The sequence below is a fragment of the Haliotis asinina genome, chromosome 1 (assembly GCF_037392515.1).
Source record: "Haliotis asinina isolate JCU_RB_2024 chromosome 1, JCU_Hal_asi_v2, whole genome shotgun sequence".
Taxonomy (NCBI): domain Eukaryota; kingdom Metazoa; phylum Mollusca; class Gastropoda; order Lepetellida; family Haliotidae; genus Haliotis; species Haliotis asinina.
The window spans coordinates 14363813-14383396 of NC_090280.1; the positions used below are offsets into that span (position 1 = coordinate 14363813).

At 40.5% G+C, this 19584-nt stretch overlaps 2 protein-coding genes across 3 annotated transcripts in view; one reads left to right on the plus strand and one right to left on the minus strand.

Annotated features, from left to right (window-relative positions):
* Positions 1 to 262: 262 nt before the first annotated feature.
* LOC137295986 (uncharacterized) lies at positions 263 to 11019 on the minus strand. The gene is made up of 12 exons (XM_067827643.1): positions 10913 to 11019; positions 9024 to 9139; positions 8534 to 8672; positions 8241 to 8352; positions 7091 to 7279; positions 6597 to 6709; positions 6103 to 6226; positions 5834 to 5937; positions 4409 to 4476; positions 2298 to 2438; positions 1770 to 1907; positions 263 to 426 (listed from the first exon to the last, which is right to left on the minus strand). The coding sequence occupies exons 1-12, from the start codon at positions 11017 to 11019 to the stop codon at positions 263 to 265; spliced, it is 1515 nt and encodes a 504-aa protein (XP_067683744.1).
* Positions 11020 to 13830: 2811 nt separating this feature from the next.
* The window catches only part of LOC137287274 (serine/threonine-protein kinase Chk1-like), a 29603-nt gene continuing 23849 nt past the window's right edge, over positions 13831 to 19584 (plus strand). The window contains exons 1-6 of one of the 2 annotated variants that reach the window (XM_067819511.1): positions 13831 to 13859; positions 15586 to 15680; positions 16135 to 16234; positions 18105 to 18228; positions 18674 to 18738; positions 18971 to 19040. In XM_067819511.1, the coding sequence (XP_067675612.1) occupies positions 15616 to 15680; positions 16135 to 16234; positions 18105 to 18228; positions 18674 to 18738; positions 18971 to 19040 (424 nt within the window). In that variant the 5' untranslated portion in view covers positions 13831 to 13859; positions 15586 to 15615. Of the gene's footprint in view, positions 13965 to 15585; positions 15681 to 16134; positions 16235 to 18104; positions 18229 to 18673; positions 18739 to 18970; positions 19041 to 19584 lie in introns of both variants that reach the window. The other variant, XM_067819518.1, reaches the window with a different exon arrangement.

The window sequence follows — 19584 nt, forward strand, 5'->3', positions numbered from 1 at the left end:
ATTGGATTAATCTACTCATTGCATCACAAAAATCATCTTCATAAAAAGATTTGCACACTTGTTCTATACCTCTGAAAAATCACTCATCCCACCATTGCACAAATTAACATTATAAAATGCTATGAAATTCATATCACATGTCAAGTAAAATTCTGTAAAAATACAGTGTAACAAATCCGATTGTATCAAAGAGCATCCAAGTTCTAAGTCCATATCAAGTCCATAGCCAGATCCATTTGGGGGATAAACAGGTCCATGTTATTTAAGAAAGGAACCAGAAGGTGGAAGACTCATTTCGATTCTTGTAGATGCTGACATCCTGGTCGTTGAAGTAGCCATAGATCCTTTTCTTGATAAATGTTCCTTTCTCAATGTAACCAAAGGCACGGTCATTCATCGTTGGTTTCACCATGTAGATCTTGCATCCTGGAATTGTCAATGTCAGGTGACAGTGTGTCAGAGAGAGTGAGAGTGAGAGTGAGACAGTAAGCATGAGAGAGTAAGAGAGAATGAGAGAGGGTAGAAAGTGAGAGAGATGTTGAGGGTGAGACAGTAAGCATGAGAAAGTAAGAGTGAGTGAGAGGGTAGAAAGTGAGAGATGGTGAGGGTTAGACAGTAAGCATGACAGAGTAAGAGAGTGAGAGAGGGTAGAAAGTGAGAGATGGTGAGGGTGAGACAGTAAGCATGAGAGAGTACAAGAGAGTGAGAGAGGGTAGAAAGTGAGAGAGATGGTGAGGTGAGACAGTAAGCATGAGTGAGTACGAGAGTGAGAGAGGGTAGAAAGTGAGAGATGGTGAGGGTGAGACAGTAAGCATGAGAGAGTAAGAGAGTGAGAGGGAAGAAAGGGAGAGAGATGGTGAGGTGAGACAGTAAGCATGAGTGAGTGAGAGAGGGTAGAAAGTGACAGAGATGGTGAGGGTGAGACAGTAAGCATGAGAGAGTAAGAGTGAGTGATAGGGTAGAAAGTGAGAGATGGTGAGGGTTAGACAGTAAGCATGACAGAGTAAGAGAGTGAGAGGGGGTAGAAAGTGAGAGGTGGTGAGGGTGAGACAGTAAGCATGAGAGAGTACGAGAGTGAGAGAGGGTAGAAAGTGAGAGATGGTGAGGGTGAGACAGTAAGCATGAGTGAGTGAGAGAGGGTAGAGAGTGAGAGAGATGGTGAGGGTGAGACAGTAAGCATGAGAGAGTAAGAGTGAGTGAGAGAGGGTAGAAAGTGAGAGATGGTGAGGATGAGACAGTAAGCATGAGAGAGTAAGAGTGAGTGATGGTAAGAGAAATTGTGAGGGTAAGAGAGTCAGAGAGATGGTTAGGGTGAGAGTGAGGGCGAGAAAGAGTGAATGGGAGAGTGAGAGAGAAAGAGAGAGAGTGAGAGTGAGGGCAAAAGTGTGAGAGAGTGAGTGAGAAAGAGTGTAATCCATATGGTAAGTATAAATAAGAAACATTGTACTTAGTTTTAGTTTTACAACATATGGATGATAATTATTTGCAACAAAAAATGTCCTCTGAATTGAGCATTAATCCCAAACTGACAGAAATCATTAGTCTAAGGAAATTCTGTCAAAACTAATGATTCAGTACTGGTCGCTTATTCATTCTTGGTACTAGAGAATCCACTATTTTCTCCATAATTGTTATCTAGATTAAAATCACACAGATTCAACATATTATAATAAACCATGAAGAACAATTTCCGATTTTAATGATGAATGGCAGAATGTTTCCTTGGCCAGTATTTTGCAGTGTAACCAAAAGTGATGTACTTAACATACCTTCTTTGCACGTGAGATCATTCACTGAGTTAGCAGTCAAGTCTTTCATTGCATAAACTTTGACTGTCTGGCCTTGTGGGATGTGTGTGATACCGACAGCTGTAGTCGGTACTATTGGATACTTCTTTCTAGCGCGCTCTGTGAAAGAAATCCAAGTGTTCAGGAAATGTATGTGTAAACATCTATACTTAAAACACCAATGGCAGGTAGTCTGTATTGTCATGTTATACCCACTGCAGAAAATCTGTATCATCATGTTGTACCTACTGCTGGTAATCTGTATCGTCATGGTGTACCCACTGCAGGTAATCTGTATCGTCATGTACCCACTGCAGGTAATCTCTATCGTCATGTTGCACACAAGAGCAGCAATATTAGAGAATTGCAATGGTTTTAGGAAATAGAATTTTCACCTGTCTACTGAGAAAATGTCACAGGTTACTGATGACCAGTTCTGAACCAGATGTCATCACTGCAGTTTATGCACAGCATTTGTTTTACTAACATAAGGAGCAAAACATAACTCACTCTTCCCCTTCTTCTTCCTGAATATATGTTTCTTCTTCCCGAATATATGTTTCTTCTTCTTGATTGTTCTAGCAGGTATGTAGAAGATATCAGACTTTTTCGGGACGGCAAACCTCACATGACAGGTTTGTTTCTCTTCCTCTGAAGGAAGAATGTTTATACTTGTATATTCTTTCCCCATGGTTCCTATAGGTTTACCACAGACACCCAGCCCGAAATATGAAATATCAAGGGGATACAATTATGATCGTGTTCACATCATAGCAGTAGACCATACTGTCACTCAGCAGGTATATGATAGCATCTCATTATTGGGAACAAAACAACAAATAGTCCAAACAACTTTTCCAACGATATCATAAATTAAAGACAGAAGAAACAACCAGCACATGGGTAGACTAACAGGCCATAGATACACTACAACCAGGCCTTGACACACACTACAACCAGGTCATGACACACACACCACAATCAGGTCATGACACACACACCACATCCAGGTCATGACACACACATAACCAAGTCGTGACACACACACTACAACCAGGTCATGACACACACACAACCAGGTCATGGCACACACACTACAACCGGGTCATGACACACACACTACAATCAGGTCATCACACACACACAACCAGGTCATGACACACACACTACAACCAGGTCATGACACACACACCACAACCAGGTCATGACACACACACTACAACCAGGTCATGACACACACACCACAACCAGGTCATGACACACACACTACAATCAGGTCATGACACACACACTACAATCAGGTCATGACAAACACACCACAACCAGGTCATGACACACACATAACCAAGTCATGACACACACACTACAACCAGGTCATGACACACACACAACCAGGTCATGGCACACACACTACAACCGGGTCATGACACACACACTACAATCAGGTCATCACACACACACAACCAGGTCATGACACACACACTACAACCAGGTCATGACACACACACCACAACCAGGTCATGACACACTCCACAACCAGGTCATGACACACACACTACAACCAGGTCATGACACACACACCACAACCAGGTCATGACACACACACCACAACCAGGTCATGACACACACACTACAATCAGGTCATGACACACACACCACAACCAAGTCATGACACACACACCACAACCAGGTCATGACACACACACCACAACCAGGTCATGACACACACATAACCAAGTGATGACACACACACTACAACCAGGTCATGACACACACACAACCAGGTCATGGCACACACACTACAACCGGGTCATGACACACACACTACAACCAGGTCATGACACACACACCACAACCAGGTCATGACACACACACTACAATCAGGTCATGACACACACACTACAATCAGGTCATGACACACACACTACAATCAGGTCATGACACACACACCACAACCAGGTCATGACACACACACTACAATCAGGTCATGACACACACACTACAATCAGGTCATGACACACACACTACAATCAGGTCATGACACACACCACAACCAGGTCATGACACACACACTACAATCAGGTCATGACACACACACTACAATCAGGTCATCACACACACACAACCAGGTCATCACACACACACCACAACCAGGTAATGACACACACTACAATCAGGTCATGACACACACACCACAACCAGGCCCTGACACACACTACAATCAGGTCATGGCACACACTACAATCAGGTCATGACACACACACCACAACCAGGCCCTGACACACACTACAATCAGGTCATGACACACACACCACAACCAGGCCCTGACACACTACAATCAGGTCATGACACACACACTACAACCAGGTCATGGCACACACTACAATCAGGTCATGACACACACTACAACCAGGCCATGGCACACACTACAACCAGGATGATATGTACCACAACCAGGCTATAGACACACTGTCCAGGGTGTCTGAACCAGTTTGACTCTACCAGTATGACCCTAGCAGGGCCATTAAGTTTCATGATCTTACATAACACTCAGATCACATTCAATACTTGGGGGTTCATGCTGACATGGGTTAAGTGTTGATAAAGACTGAAGTACTTACTTGGGGTAGCAAGCTTTAATATGGATCTCCGAGACCCCGCTTTCTGGCCTTCAGCATGCAGGACTTGGCTGTAATATACATCACACTCTTGACAGATCATATAACTGAGAAGTGTTCACGAATAGCTAGCATCTGACCCTCTAACAACTTTGGCAGATTCGCCAGTGGTCAGACAGACATCACCAACCTGCCAGTCCCAGTGTCTAACTGAATATTTCACAATGTCTTTGCGTGAAGTTGGTAATTGAGGCATGTGACACTTGTTTGCTGTTTAGAAATCTTTGTTATCATAAAACGTTAATAATTTCTATGCCAATTCCAAGAAATGTCAAAACTTTATTCTATTCTGTGGGTCCTGTGAATTTTCAATGTGTCAGACAGACATCTGAAACTTGGCCCAATGTCCTGTTACAGTGAAACACCATCATGAGCACTGATTGAGTAGCTTATAGACACATTTAACAAGCATCACTGACTAGACTTTAGACAGCTCATATAGCTTACACATTTAACACACATAACTGTCTCAAGATTTGTAAACAATGATGAGTTTCATATTAAACAAGGAGGCAAAGCCATCAAAATTCCTCACAATGGCAAAATACTCTTCATGTATATGTCAGTTGAAGGTTTTGTGTGTATATAGCAGGGAGTCAGTGAGTTTAGTTTCAGCAATATGTCTGTAAATAATAGAAACTGGACCAGATAATCCAGTGATCAACAGCATGAGCATCAGTCTACACAAATGGGAAACAATGATATATATCAACCATGTCTGTGACTATATTAAAATGTGGAAGGAGAGTACTGAAAGGTTTTAAGGTTCTGCTCCGGAAAAGAGCACTTACCACCAGTTTCAATCAAAATCAAACTTGTTGCCAAGGAAATGCAAAAAGATATCTTATTCAGAGACCCAAAACTACCAAAAGTGCTTAAAAGGCACCACTACACCTATCTATGTGCCAAGTTTGTTGAAAGAAATAATGAACGGTTTTAAAGTTCTGTTCTGGACAAGATGACATCCTCATAGTCACAGCCTAATATAAGTCATGTTTGGAAACAACAAAAACAAATTTCATATATGGGTTAAACACCCAATAGACACACCTAGAGTCTGTGACCATGGCTGCACACCTAGGGACCATGGCTGACACTTGTACAAGGTTAAGCTATCACAAATAGTTTCAGAAAGACACAGTGTGACCGACGTACTGACGCACAGGCAAAACTCATTTCTATATCCCACGAACCCCCTTGTTAGGGATAAAAAGTAGGTAAAATGTAGCACTACGCACGATCCCATCCCATTCAACATGTGTCTCTGATACACATGTGATATTAGTCACTAGTTTGTCTGATCCAGGTTTGAAAATTAAGAGGCAGACACATTACAGATGGGTTATCATAAAGAAACGAAGAACTTACACATTATTCAGCTCTACAGATTGGTCATCTTTCGTTGTCAGTGCCTTGTTAATGAGAGACTTCTCCTCTATTTCCTTCTTGGCCAGTACTTCAGAAGGGTGTACCTGTATCACAATAATATAGCTATACACAAGGTAGTATGAATTATATAGACCAACAGCAGGGTAGCCTGATACAGACAGAACACTTCAGATGGGTGAATCTAGCTTGTCCCACTTCAACAGTTCAAAATGTGTCTTCACTACACCCAAGAACACTCTTCTGCTCACCTGTTCCACAGGGAACTCATGTCTGTACACATTGTGCTTATTGAAGAGGGCAATTTCTCTCTCAAGGTCATATTTCTCAAGGCGGGAAATTCCTTCATCAAACAATGGCTCCAGTTTCTCTTTCCTATAATAAGATGTATAGGTTTGAGAAACAAAAAAAAATCAAAAACATTGTAACAACAACAGATAGTCGAAGATGGAACTGCTGGCTCTGACTGCTCTGAGAATACACTGAGACAAACTGTTCCAGTCAGCTGATGGGTAAAACTTTACCTTGTTGAGCAAACTTGACACCAGCCTAACATCATAAATGTTTCATATGCCATATTTTAGTGAGTCAGATCAAAAACAATTCAGCGAATATGTGATATTAAATTTGTTGTATGTGTAACCAGTCTGATGTAGGTGATTGTATGAGCTGTATATTTATGTACATAGTCAGTCTACATGTCCATCTGTTAACACTGATGACAATTTTAACTCATGATATCTACCTCTGGGTTTCTGCTTGTTTGCTAGTTTGTATCATGGAAGTCATCACACTTTGCAGGACTTGAAGGCGACTCTTCTCCAGAGCATCAGACTGATCTTGGAATCTTTTCAATCCCTACAAAGTAGTATTTAAACCAAGACTTAAAAAAAATACAGACCAAAAGTTATCCTATAGTATTCATTTTTCATGTGCATGTTTTATTGCCACAGAGTATTCAAAATATTCCCATCGATTTGCTGTATGAAAACCGGCTATCCCTCGAAAGATGAGGTATAAACATGATAAATGTCATGTACATAGATAAAATCCCTGCAAAAGAACCCGCATTTATGTATGACACAACATCACCTACAAAGTGACAACCTCTGCACAAGTTACCTACATTTATGTATGACACAACATCACCTACACAGTGACAACCACTTCACAAGTTACCTCTATTTATGTATGACACAACATCACCTACACTGTTACAACCTCTGCACAAGAACCTACATTTATGAAAGTCATTCGTGTTGAGTTTTCCTCTCCAAGTTTCTGTCTGTAGGTTATCTTGGCCATCTCAACCTCAGCCTCCAGTTTCTTCCACTCCATCATCAGTGCACCGTATTTGGCATGGTCATCACGTGCTGCATGCAGCTGCAGCTTCAGGTCAACCTCCTTGTCTTTAGCCATGAAAAAGTCCTGTGAACAGAATGTAGTGAACCCTGAGGATCAAACAGTGGAAAATACAACATAGCACAAGTGACTCATGTGGTCTCACCTTAGTTTGTTCAAAATTGCCTCTGTTCACCCAACAGAAATTGGGTACCTGGTGAGACAAGTCATGTGACTAATAACCTTGTAGCACCTCACAGGCAGCATGGGTTGTCCGGGATAATAATGTGATAGCCCTTTGAACATGCACCAGTGAGTGGAAAAGGTGCGTCATAAATGGCCAGTATTATTATCGTTGTAGAGTGACTTCAGCTACTACTCTGGCCTCAGTCAGGCTAGTATAAGTATCTCAATTTCATTTACCTGGGATTACAAATACAATTTTTCGAATACTGTCATAGGGAGCCAGACTGATAATTTATATGTGCCTATGTGAAAACAAGTGTACCCATAAGGTTTGATGTTCCAAGTAAGCTTAAAGCATCAAACCATGATATTTAAGACCAACTACGACACCTGGTATCACACAGAACACCAGGGTTCTTGAATCACAATTTCCTTGTAAGTAAACATAATTTTCCACTTGCCCTATCTGATTCTGAAGTAGAAAAGCTCAGTGAATTCTAACCCAGTGTCATTATGGTAGGACAGCCACTGGGACTTGCCTAACCAAGAATACTGAAAAGCTTGTTCCATATGTTCTGTCCTTTTGTACTAGATTTTGGGTGGTTATTGTTACTCTTTTAGGTCTTTTCGTTTTAATATTGAAAAACTTTTGAAGAGGAAAGTTTACACTGTCTATTTCAAACTTGTCCAAGGACAAGTTATGGATCATTTGCCCCATGTCAAGCACTTTAATTTCATAGGTCAGCCAGATCTGAATATCCCTGTTGAATGTGTGCATAGAATGGCATCTCATTAAATAACTAGGAAGAAAACATTCTGGATTTTGAAAGTCAGTTTCAGTACAAACATGCCACACACTCACTTCCTGTAGCTGTCTGATTTCCTTCTCCAGCAAAGCCTGCTTTTCCCTTGCCTCTACAATATATGACAGAACTGCCTCCCTTTCAGCCTTGACCTTTTCTGAGTTGATGTACCTGTGAAAAACAAAAGGACCATTCACATCTAAACTCATGAATCTCTTGTTAATTCTGACATGTGATCTTTGAGTATTGTTTACAAACACTGACCTTTTGAATTGTTCCATAAACAATTTGGGGGACTCAATAATTATTGTCCTGGTACACTTACACCTGTTTAAAATCAATTAGCACTTACATCTGAAGGCTGCAAATGGGGCCATCCTCAGCCTGCAATGAGTTTAATAACTTGTTATGCTGATCCTGCTTTTCCTTGAAAGACGCCATCCAGATTTTCAGGACAGCATTCACATCATCATTCTCTGCCATGGTGCCACCTGTATGGATGTGGTAATTAATACAGAATATGTCAACACTGAGTCACACTTGATGAAAATTTATTTCTAATTCCAACAAAAACTTAGAAGTAATCACATATATTTTCAGGATTAATTGATTCAGTCAACAGGATGATCTCAATAATAACTTGACTTGCATTTCTTTTAACTTTGCAGGACTAAAATATAAACATTATGCATTGATGCATGTATGTAGAACAGCCAGACAGAATCTTAAACTGTTGCTTGACTCTCAAAACTTCTTTTGAATGTCAGTGTCACTGGGCTACATTACACTGGGATGGATGGATGGATGGATGGATGGATAAGTCAGCATGATTGAAAGCTTACCAATTTCAGTAAGGACCTCCTTCTTAAACTTTGTTTCAAACTCTGCATAGATTTGGACACATTTCTTCTCCATTTCAGCTTGCTCTGACATAAAGTTCAGGAGACTCACCATTGAACTAGAAATTTAGAAACAGAAGAACATGTACATTTATTCATTTTAAGGCAACATGTAAAAGTTAATATAGTTAAAGGAAGGTTAGGCGGATTTATGTTGTGTTCATCAAAACAGAAGTTGACATCCATAAATTTGTGTGGATTACTTAAAATTTTAAGTGCAATTCCAAGACTGAAAGAGTAATTTCAATTTAAAACATATTCATGTTCCATTAGTAAGGTGAACCAAACATCAAATGTCTGTCTACTATTTCAACCAGTCACTGTTGCTGGTATCTTGTGAGCCCTTGATCTTTGATGTTACTTACATGCAATTAGGTTACATACCATTCAGTATGATCAATGTATTCATTAGTTCTAAGCTGGTAGTACTAAACGCAAGAGGGATACTAACCTCTACCACATAATAAAGAAAACTATGATGCAAGACAGAATACTGAGCAGAAGAAAACATCACAACATAGCATTATTAAGAGATGAAAGGACAAAATCAATTTCTACCAAGCATAAATGGAAAATTACATACAATATTCTGAATATTTCTCTGAATTTGTCACTTTCAAGCAATAGTCTATCTAGTACATTGATAAAGTCATTGAATTACTAATTCTGCATTGAGACAACACAAAGCTATGCTCAGGTTTTTATTCCAAGCTAGCTATGGTCCTGCAAATGTTTACATTTTCAGCCCCACTATATGGTAGATGGTCATATGCTGGTTATGATGTAAATGTCAAGGGTGTCTGAAAGGCTATGCCATATTCAAGCTTGGCAGTCGCTAATTTAAGACCAGTTCAGATCGGGGTTGAGGGTGTCAGGCAGGCTCGCTGTGTCTGCATGGAAGTCACCTTAGAATATCACCTAACGAATTCTATATTTACAGATCTGTTACACATTGCTCAAGTCAGACCCTGTCCTGTCTGATCTTGACTTGATTTATCTACCTGCCACCCTCACAACATCACTCAGTGCGGCAGACTGTAATGCCTGGGACATTATTGGTTATTGGTTCGTTTTCGGATAGATAAGAACATCCATTCTTGTTTCTACTGTCGAATTGTGAAACATGTTACATACTACATCATACAAGGTAACTCTATCCTAAACACAAGACACCATGCAAAAAATCACAATATCTAACACCCAACTTTACAGATCGAGATAACACGTATGTTACAGAATACCGGACACCTCGTGTCACATCACCCTAACCTTAACTAACACAAACCCTAAATCTCATCCTAACCCCAAACCCTACAATAGCCCAATCCAAACGTAAACTCGCCTGCTTTCAAAGATGGCAGATTGTGTCCGAAAACCTTTCACCACACATTCACCGTTGTATTTCAGTGAATGTCTTACAGTACTCATCTTTTATGCCAGATCACCCAGCTTTGCTGTTACAAAATACTATAATCATTACGTTATGCTTACATTCATTCTCGAGGCACACGAGGCGGTGGGGTAGCCTTGTGGTAAATGTGTTCGCTCATCACGCTGAAGACCCGGGTTCAATTCCCCACATGGGTACAATGTGTGAAGTCCATTTTTCTGATGTCCCCCGACATGATATTGCTGGAATATTGCTAAAAAGCGGCGTAAAACTACACTCACTCACTCACTCTCGAGACACACGATTAAACCCATAGGCTGCCCATCATTCATCTCAACCCAAACATCAGAATACATAGTCTCCCTGATTCCACTCACGAATACTAATTCTCTAGGGCACAACTCATTTAAAATCAGTAGATCTAACATTGTGTAATATTTACCCATGTCCACGTGTAAGTCTTTGGAGCAAAGCTTCTGAAGGCGCTTGGCACGATTTAGGGAGTTCCGTTTCTTGATTACATTGGGTCATGTTTGATTTTTGCGCCATTCCGACTCTCTAATCCATTCCTTTCCAACCCCCACGGGGACAATAGCCGTCGCTAGGCATGTCACCAAGCGCGTCACTGGTGACTGGCGTCTTGATTGGCTACAGCTAACTCCTCACAGTGATATTTTGCTCGGCACACGCCGAGGCGTGGAGCTTCTGAACAGAATCGGGTGGAACCCCAACCGAAAGCGCCTACAGCATGTTCCTCATCATTAGCATATGCAGAAGAGAATCTACGCATGTTCATTTGGTCAGGGATAATCCCGGCTATAGCTGAGTTAACTTTTTTAACTTTATGTCTACATAATTCAATCCTGGAAAATCATATACGACAGTACATGGAAATATCTATTTTTTAAATATGTTCATACACTTGTTTCGAATCACACACAATTTTCATGATCAAACAAACAGGGCGACTCTGGTGATACCCTGATATGACTGATCAAACAAGCAGGGCGACTCTGGTGATACCCTGATATGACTGATCAAACAAGCAGGGCAACTCTGGTGATACCCTGATATGACTGATCAAACAAACAGGGCGACTCAGATGATACCCTGATATGACTGATCAAACAAGCAGGGCGACTCTGGTGATACCCTGATATGACTGATCAAACAAACAGGGCGACTCAGATGATACCCTGATATGACTGATCAAACAAACAGCTAGGGCGACTCTGGTGATACCCTGATATGACTGATCAAACAAGCAGGGCGACTCTGGTGATACCCTGATATGACTGATCAAACAAACTGGGCGACTCAGATGATACCCTGATATGTATACTGACTGATCATTACAAGCAGGAGTGGATTGTCTATGAAATAGTCCTTCAAGTTTTAAAAATAATTCAAAAGATAGACATTTTGCATATAAATTAAGCATATGAATTCATATTTCCCACATTAATCTGACGACACATAAGAAAAGCTACTAAGAGAAACAACAGGGTGTTAAGGAATGGTCGCAAATTGCTGCAATATTTTTACACTGTTCATGAAATCTGTTAGAAGTCTTTCGACGTGTGCTGGAGAATTCTAGAAGTATCTCTGAGAAAACTTTGGAGGTGCGTCTGGATGTATTCACAGCTAAGAACGTTGCAAAGTCTGTTTTAGACTGGTTGACCAGTAAAATATTCGTAATAGACCAGCAGTCTGTCTGCAGAAAGAGGTGACCAGAGCGGTTTGGTCGGATAATGACATTTCAATTCCTTTTCTCTTCCTAACTATACTTGGATGACAACCTCAGTTTGTCTAAAAATGTCTTTACTTGTGGCATCAGCAACAGACGAGTTTTGTTACAGACTTTATCTATGCCGTTTAACCCATATTTCACAACTATTCCCAAACTCGACGTTTGTAGTTGACGAATGAACAGTATACATTTAATAGAATACGTGTTTGTAATTATAAGTAAATCTAAATTGTACCTAATGAATGCTGGATGTTTGCCAGTTGCGGGAAGCATCAAAATTCCATCTTAATTATTGGTTCATTCTCTGAATTACAGGCGATTCGGTGCCTCGTGAGGGAGTGGCAGTTCGAATCTTTGATCTGACTCAACAAGAATATTATAATCAGTACATTAATGACAAAGCGTAACCCCAATATAAAATATTTATCATTAGAATCTTGAACTAGGACACTGCCAACCTGTTACATCTAATAAACAAGGATACTGTGTGTTTTATACAGCTGCCTAGTCTGTTTGAGGGAATTGTGAGGAATTTAGTTGTCCTACATGCTAACCATCTCTTAACAGTTTATGAAATAAGGCCCGCCTGACCGCCCGAGATGGGCTAGATTTCTAACGGACGGTCTAAAGTTATAGCTAGCCAGTCCTATGGTCTCGTTAAAAAATAGATGTTCCATACATCTGAGCAAATTTACATTATCTTGGTTTCAGGTCTGGTTATGTCCATTCCGGGCTGGTAGCATGGTGAAGTTACAAGGCCTGGCTTCTGGCTGGGTTTTTGGTTTATTTCATAACATGTACTGTGTGAGAGATCACAGAATGTTAGCCACATCGTCAGGATTGTCGCAATGTTAACGCCAGTAACGGTTGACTTCTTTGAGTGGCACTTTAGAGGTTGAGAGGTACAATATTAAACTGATTACACAATGCCATCTAGAAAGTGGCCAAATGTAACGTGTTATATTTGGGATTACACTTTCGTAATATTGTATAAATTCTAGTACTTGTTTGAGCAGAGTCCCATCCGGGATTCGAACCCACACCTTCAGAGTCAGGCACCTAATCGCCAGCGCACAGTCAGCCGTCTTACCCCCAGAGAGAAGAGTAGTAGAATTTGTGCTTAAACAAGAAAGTGTAATCCCAAATATAACCTATGCTACAATGCTGAAGAACAAATTTGATGGATCCCGTATAAGCATTGTGTAACTGGATTGTAAGGTCCAAACTCGATTGTTTACAAACAATTACATAGTACAGACAGAATACTACTGGAAGTTACACCAGGAGACTATAAAATAAATGTAGATTATACCTCTCGAAATAGTCAGACTTTTGCAGTCTTCTTTTTATGGATGTGGAAAGGATTGTGCATATCGCTTCTTTTCAACATTAACAACAGTTTGTTAATGGCAGTTTATTCACGCTTCGTACAGTGTCATTGACGCTTCTTTTCATGTGGGTACACAATACTGGATAGGCTCCAAGTTAAGGTTATTGGGGACTGAGTTAAAATATTTCAAAACGTGCTTTTTTCAGTTTCTTTCTCTATTTCAGAACCCCAAAAGTACGAATTTGTGTCATGGGGATATTTATATGTATCACGTGACACCAATAAATCACGTGACAAACAGCAATGGCGGTAAGCACAAAACGGGGAAATGATGTGATGACACGACAATGAGAGTCTTCTGCTGTTGAACACAGATGCTACCGAATAATTCAGTATTTGATGTCACATTTAGCGGTATTCAGTCACACGTTTCATTGTAGATCGTATATACATGCAGTTAGATGAAGTTATTCACATGTCGTCGTGATGTCAACAACATCCGGCTAGGCAGCTGCAGGGTGTGGGTGATCGCTGAGTCAGCTGTCCCGTTGTGGTCTTCTCTCTGCTCATCATTAGTTAGATTACAGTCGGACCATCTACCAGGCACATAATAGTCAAAGTTATCTGGTCTTAGTTGCCAGATCACGAGTCTGGTTCTAATATTCAACTTTGGCAAATAATATTGAACAAATTAGACTGCACCTAAGTAAATGCCAGTGGTAAATAAACATTGTCACATTCTCACAGTGCATTCAGAACAGATTAGTTAATGAAGAAAAAGAATGGTCAAATGCAATTTGTATGAACAAACTTCAGACTTGAAAACATAAACAATTAAGTAATAAACATTGCAAACTGAACATTAACAGAGATACTGCTTGATTAAAGCAGAGACCAGTCTCTAAAGTTTCAAAATATGATGGACATTGACAACCTCATTCATGGCAACCGTCAACAACGTATTTCATGAAATGAGCATTTGTCATTAACGTTTGAAAATGACATTTCCTTCCCTCACTTAATTTGTATTTATCAGGGTGGTGAAAAACATTAGAAATTGTACTAAAAATGGAGTTTGTACAAAATTCCTATCAGTATTTAGTTGAGTTAGTGAGTATGCTTTTACGCTGCTTTTATTATCATTCTGAGGACACCAAGAATGGGCATAATACGTTGTGGGGAATCGTGCCCGTGACCTCAGCGTGACAAGTGAATGCTTTGACCACAAGGCTACCCCATCGTCCCTATCAGTATTTAGGAAGGTATTCAGTACTTCTGTCATTTCTTTTGTTTTCATCTTTGTTAAATGTTTAATGCTAGTTGATTCTTGAAAGAGCCTAACTCTAGGTAGCAGCATCAAGTCAGTGATTACATTCCATATTGCCAAGGTAACTTGTTATTGTTTTTTTCTGTGATGGTATATGACGTGTGAGGCAGGCTGCTGGGGAATGACATAGCTCTGTAAGCTGCTTTAATTTATATGCTGCAAATATATGAACGGCTTGCTATTGACTTTAAGCAAAATTCACTGTCACATCATTTTTCAAGACATGGTAGGGTATCCAACTGGTTGATTGTTCGCTCATTACACCAAAGACCCAGTTTCACTTCCCAATACAGGTACAATATGTGAAGCCCATTTTTGGTGTCCCCTGACATGATATGGCTGGAATATAATAAAAGGGACATAGAATCAAAACTCATTCATTCTCTCATTTTTCAAGTATAGACACTATTACAAAACAATATAGAAAAAAATATGGATACCAACTTCTTTGACATGCTGTCATGCATAAAAGCTGTCCATAAAATGCTGTAAAGCACATTAAAGGAGTCATCCAGTAAATTACTGTGAGGCAAATTATGTTGCTTCATATTCATAATTTGTGTCTTCTTTTCATTTTACATTAGTGTCTTCTTAACACAACTAGTCTCCCTACAACTCTCTCTAGGCCATCGCTTGTATGGTACAAGATTCAGCATAATTTCAAGTCAGAGTGGATGTCCATGTTACCTTTGATATTGTTATTTGCAGAATTCCTGTCAGTGATGTGAGGAGACGAGGATGGTGACAGCATTTGTTGATGGCTGGGACTTTGTGCAGGTTCTAGGGGAGGGAGCATATGGAGAGTGAGTAGTTCATGTTGCCATGGTTACTTTGTGCAGGTTCTAGGGAAGGGACCATTTGGAGAGTGAGTAGTCCCTGTGTTGCCATGGTTACCTGGTGTACGTGTGGTGGATTGGAGTTACCATGGTTACTATTCTTTCTTAATTAGATTGTCATCTATAGTGACATTTAGTACCTAAATGTAATGATGACAGATAGCTTCACAGGTAAACGTCTGCCCACTCCCACAATAAACAGTGGACAATTAGATCAAGTCATTTTTTTCTGATACTTTCAGATATGTCCGTGCAAAATACATTTGAAACTAGGTCCATGTGCTTTGAGAGTCTGGTTCACATGACTTGAATAACAACATAAATATTACTAGATTGTAATGGTACATGCATATAAAACTAAATCCAGCCATGTGGTGGTACTAGTATTGAGAGAGCATTAATGGTGCTCGCTGTTGTTCAGAGTGAAGCTTGCTGTCAACAATGAGACCCAGGAAGCTGTTGCTGTGAAGATCATCAACCTTGAAAAGACTCCAACAGCAGAGGAAAATGTGCGGAAGGAGGTAGGAACACTCTCTACTGTCACCTGCAGTGACTGAGTTGTAATGGATGTCTAAGGGGGAGCATGGTGGGCAAGGAGTCTAGTGATTCAGTGAGCTTGTGGTGTCAAGATCGGGCCCACCTGTGACCAGGTGTAAAAACCTTGGAGCCAACTTTTTGCTATACGGACCTCGCCTTTGAAATGTCTCACATGCATCCCAAGTACACTGTCATCAGGCTCCCAATTGTTCTTGGTGCCCTTGGTTTGGTACCTCCTGAACTCTAGGCGCAGATCAGGAGAGTGCCTGAGTTCTCTACCAGGAGCACAGCTCTTCTGACAATCTGGGTAATGCAGAAGGCTGTAGTGTTGGGGAGCCTTCTCAGGAAAGTTCTTGGTGGGTTTGACTAGGCCGTGTTTCCTGTGAGAAGTCCCATTCGCTGTCTGGGCTGCGTGTAGAGGAGGCGAGGGCCCTGAGCTGATGATGAGCTTTACCAGCCTGACTGTGCCAGGATCACCTGAAGCCTCTTTGCTGCATTTCTGTCTTAATCTGTAAAACATAATAATAAACTTGAGTGTGATTAGATACTGACTGTCACTGACTGACATTGATTCATTCATGAAGGTCTCACCACTTACTTGCCTGTTATCCCAATGAATCTCCTCAAAAGGATCATTGTGTTTGCTGAATCTCTGTTATTGGCGTTTCATATTATTACATTATGTGAATGTGTCATAGGGCACTTGTGGCAATGTTTATCATGCATAATCTTATGTTGCTGACAATACAACTCGCCATTGTATGGTTTTAGACCGATGAATTTGAATTGGAAACAGGGCCTTTCTTCCTGCAGAAATGTTGCTTCTTTTCTAATTAGTAGGGATAAGGACGCGAAGATCCGTGTTAGAATTGATCTTCAGTAACCCATGCTTGTCGTAAGAGATGACTAACAGGACTGGGTGGTCAGGCTTGCTGACTTGGTTGAACCATGTCATTGTACCCCAAGTGCATTGATGAATGCACATGTTTTTGGATGCTCACTGGACAGTCTGGTCCACACTCGATTATTTACAGATCAACGCCATGTATCTGGAACATTGCTGAGTACCAGGTTAAACTACACTCACACAAATCTTTGAAGGGCATTTAGAAGTGGAATGCATACGAAAAGCAAGATTTATGGATGTCAACTTCTTTACAACTTCTTTGAATATCATGATGTTTTGGAGCATATAGATGAAAGAGCATTCATATGCTCCGAAACGCTGTGTTATGCACAATAAAGAAGATGTTAATTTACAGGTCTGTGTGACTGTGAGTTAGTTGCACATGCAAAGTTAACTGTCTACAGATAGCAATAAGTCAATGGTAGGAACACAAAACTATTGATACATTGATAGTATATGTGACTATCGATAGTTTAGTTACAGACTTCTGTTTGCTAAGTGTGCAGCATACGATACAGGAAGTACTGGGGTCGTTACTTTGATTTTTCAACGACTTTGAAGATTTCCTTTGAATATTTTCTGACAAGCAGTTTTTTTATTACTACTTTTGCATATTGCATACACTAAGACATATTTGTCAAGGTCAAATTGTGTGTTGAAAATATTGGTGTATTTTAATAACTACAGAGCAAGAGAGCTTGACTGATCCTGTTGACAAATAGCAATGACATAGACTACACAGTGCCTGATTGGCTAGAGTGTATCACGTTTCGTACGGCATGTACTCATCAAACGGAGATACAGTGGGCATGCCTGTGTGATCCTGTTGACATTAACTTCATCCTAAATTACAGACTTCACTTTCACTACTTTCTAAGTTTAATTTGATAATTTGTGGCAGGACAATATGTCACCTTAGTGACAATTCTTGTGCTATTTGTGCCCAGGTCTGTGTTCATCGGATGTTGACACATGAATCCATTATCAAGTTCTATGGCTTCCGGAAGGATGGCAAGATCCAGTACCTGTTCCTGGAGTATGCCTGTGGAGGAGAGCTGTTTGACAGAATAGGTCAGGAATAATGTTCTGGATTGTTGTGGAGGGGTGCTGTTTGAAAGAATAGGCCAGGAATAATGTTCTGGATTGTTGTGGAGGGATGCTGTTTGAAAGAATAGGCCAGGAATAATGTTCTGGATTGTTGTGGAAGAGAGTGTTTGACAGAATAGGCCAGGAATAACAGTCTGGATTGTTGTAGAGGGTGATGTTTGACAGTATAGACCAGGAATAATGTTCTGGATTGTTGTGGAAGAGAGTTGTTTGACAGAATAGGCCAGGAATAACAGTCTGGATTGTTGTAGAGGGTGATGTTTGACAGAATAGGCCAGGAATAAAAGTCTGGATTGTTGTGGAGGAGTGTTGTAGAAAACGTATTCATAGATGCATGCACACAAAGTGAACTTTTCTTCTTTTGTTTAGATCATGTTACTGTCTGTATGGTCCACTTTCTCTTGCACAGAACCTGATGTGGGAATGGGGCAGGCTGACGCTCAGAGGTACTTCCGTCAGCTGGTGGCAGGGGTGGTGAGTACCTCTGTTGTGGTGTGCTGATAATGGGGTGGGGTGGGGTGGAGTGATGCCCAACGATACTTCCGTCAGCTGGTGGCGGGGTTGGTAAGTACCTCTCTACAGTTTATGTATGGTACCTCTAGATATTGCAACAGTTTATACCCTAGCATCCCACTTTATGTAGAAACATGCACATGTGCTGCTATCCAAGGAGAAGATGACATCAGTTATTGAGGGCTTGTTGCAGGAGTATCTCCATTCCCGCGGGGTAACTCACCGAGACCTGAAGCCAGAGAATCTGCTGCTTGATGATGCTGGTGAGATGACACCATATCCACAGTTTTAGTAGCTTTAGGACAGGGCGGTATTACTAGTTTGCCAGTACACTGCAATTTTTACTACTGATACATTGTGCAATTGCTTTTCAGAGCATTGGTATATTGGGTAAAAAGATAAAACAAGTTTTGTAATTACCTCTGTGGTTTAAGTTCATATCTTCTCGGACTTATTCACAACCATTGTTGTTTTCCTACATAGTGAACAAAATAATATATGTTACCTATGATAAGGTGTGTAAAATAGAAAGAAGGAAGGAATGCCCAACTACCCAATCATCATAACTCAGTCCTTAAGAAATAAAAATGACAATCATTTTGTTACAATCAGGCAATAATATCAGTTCACAATTTCAAGTTCAAAGTAAAAACTGAAATTTTTAAACTTATCCTATCTCATATTTCTCTCCTCTTCCTCTCTTCAACCCAGTGTGGAAACGTGCTGTCAGCTAAGTTGAATCAAATCTTGGCCTGTGACCACCTGACCTCTGCCCCTGCAATAGACACGTGTCAATCATCCTGTACA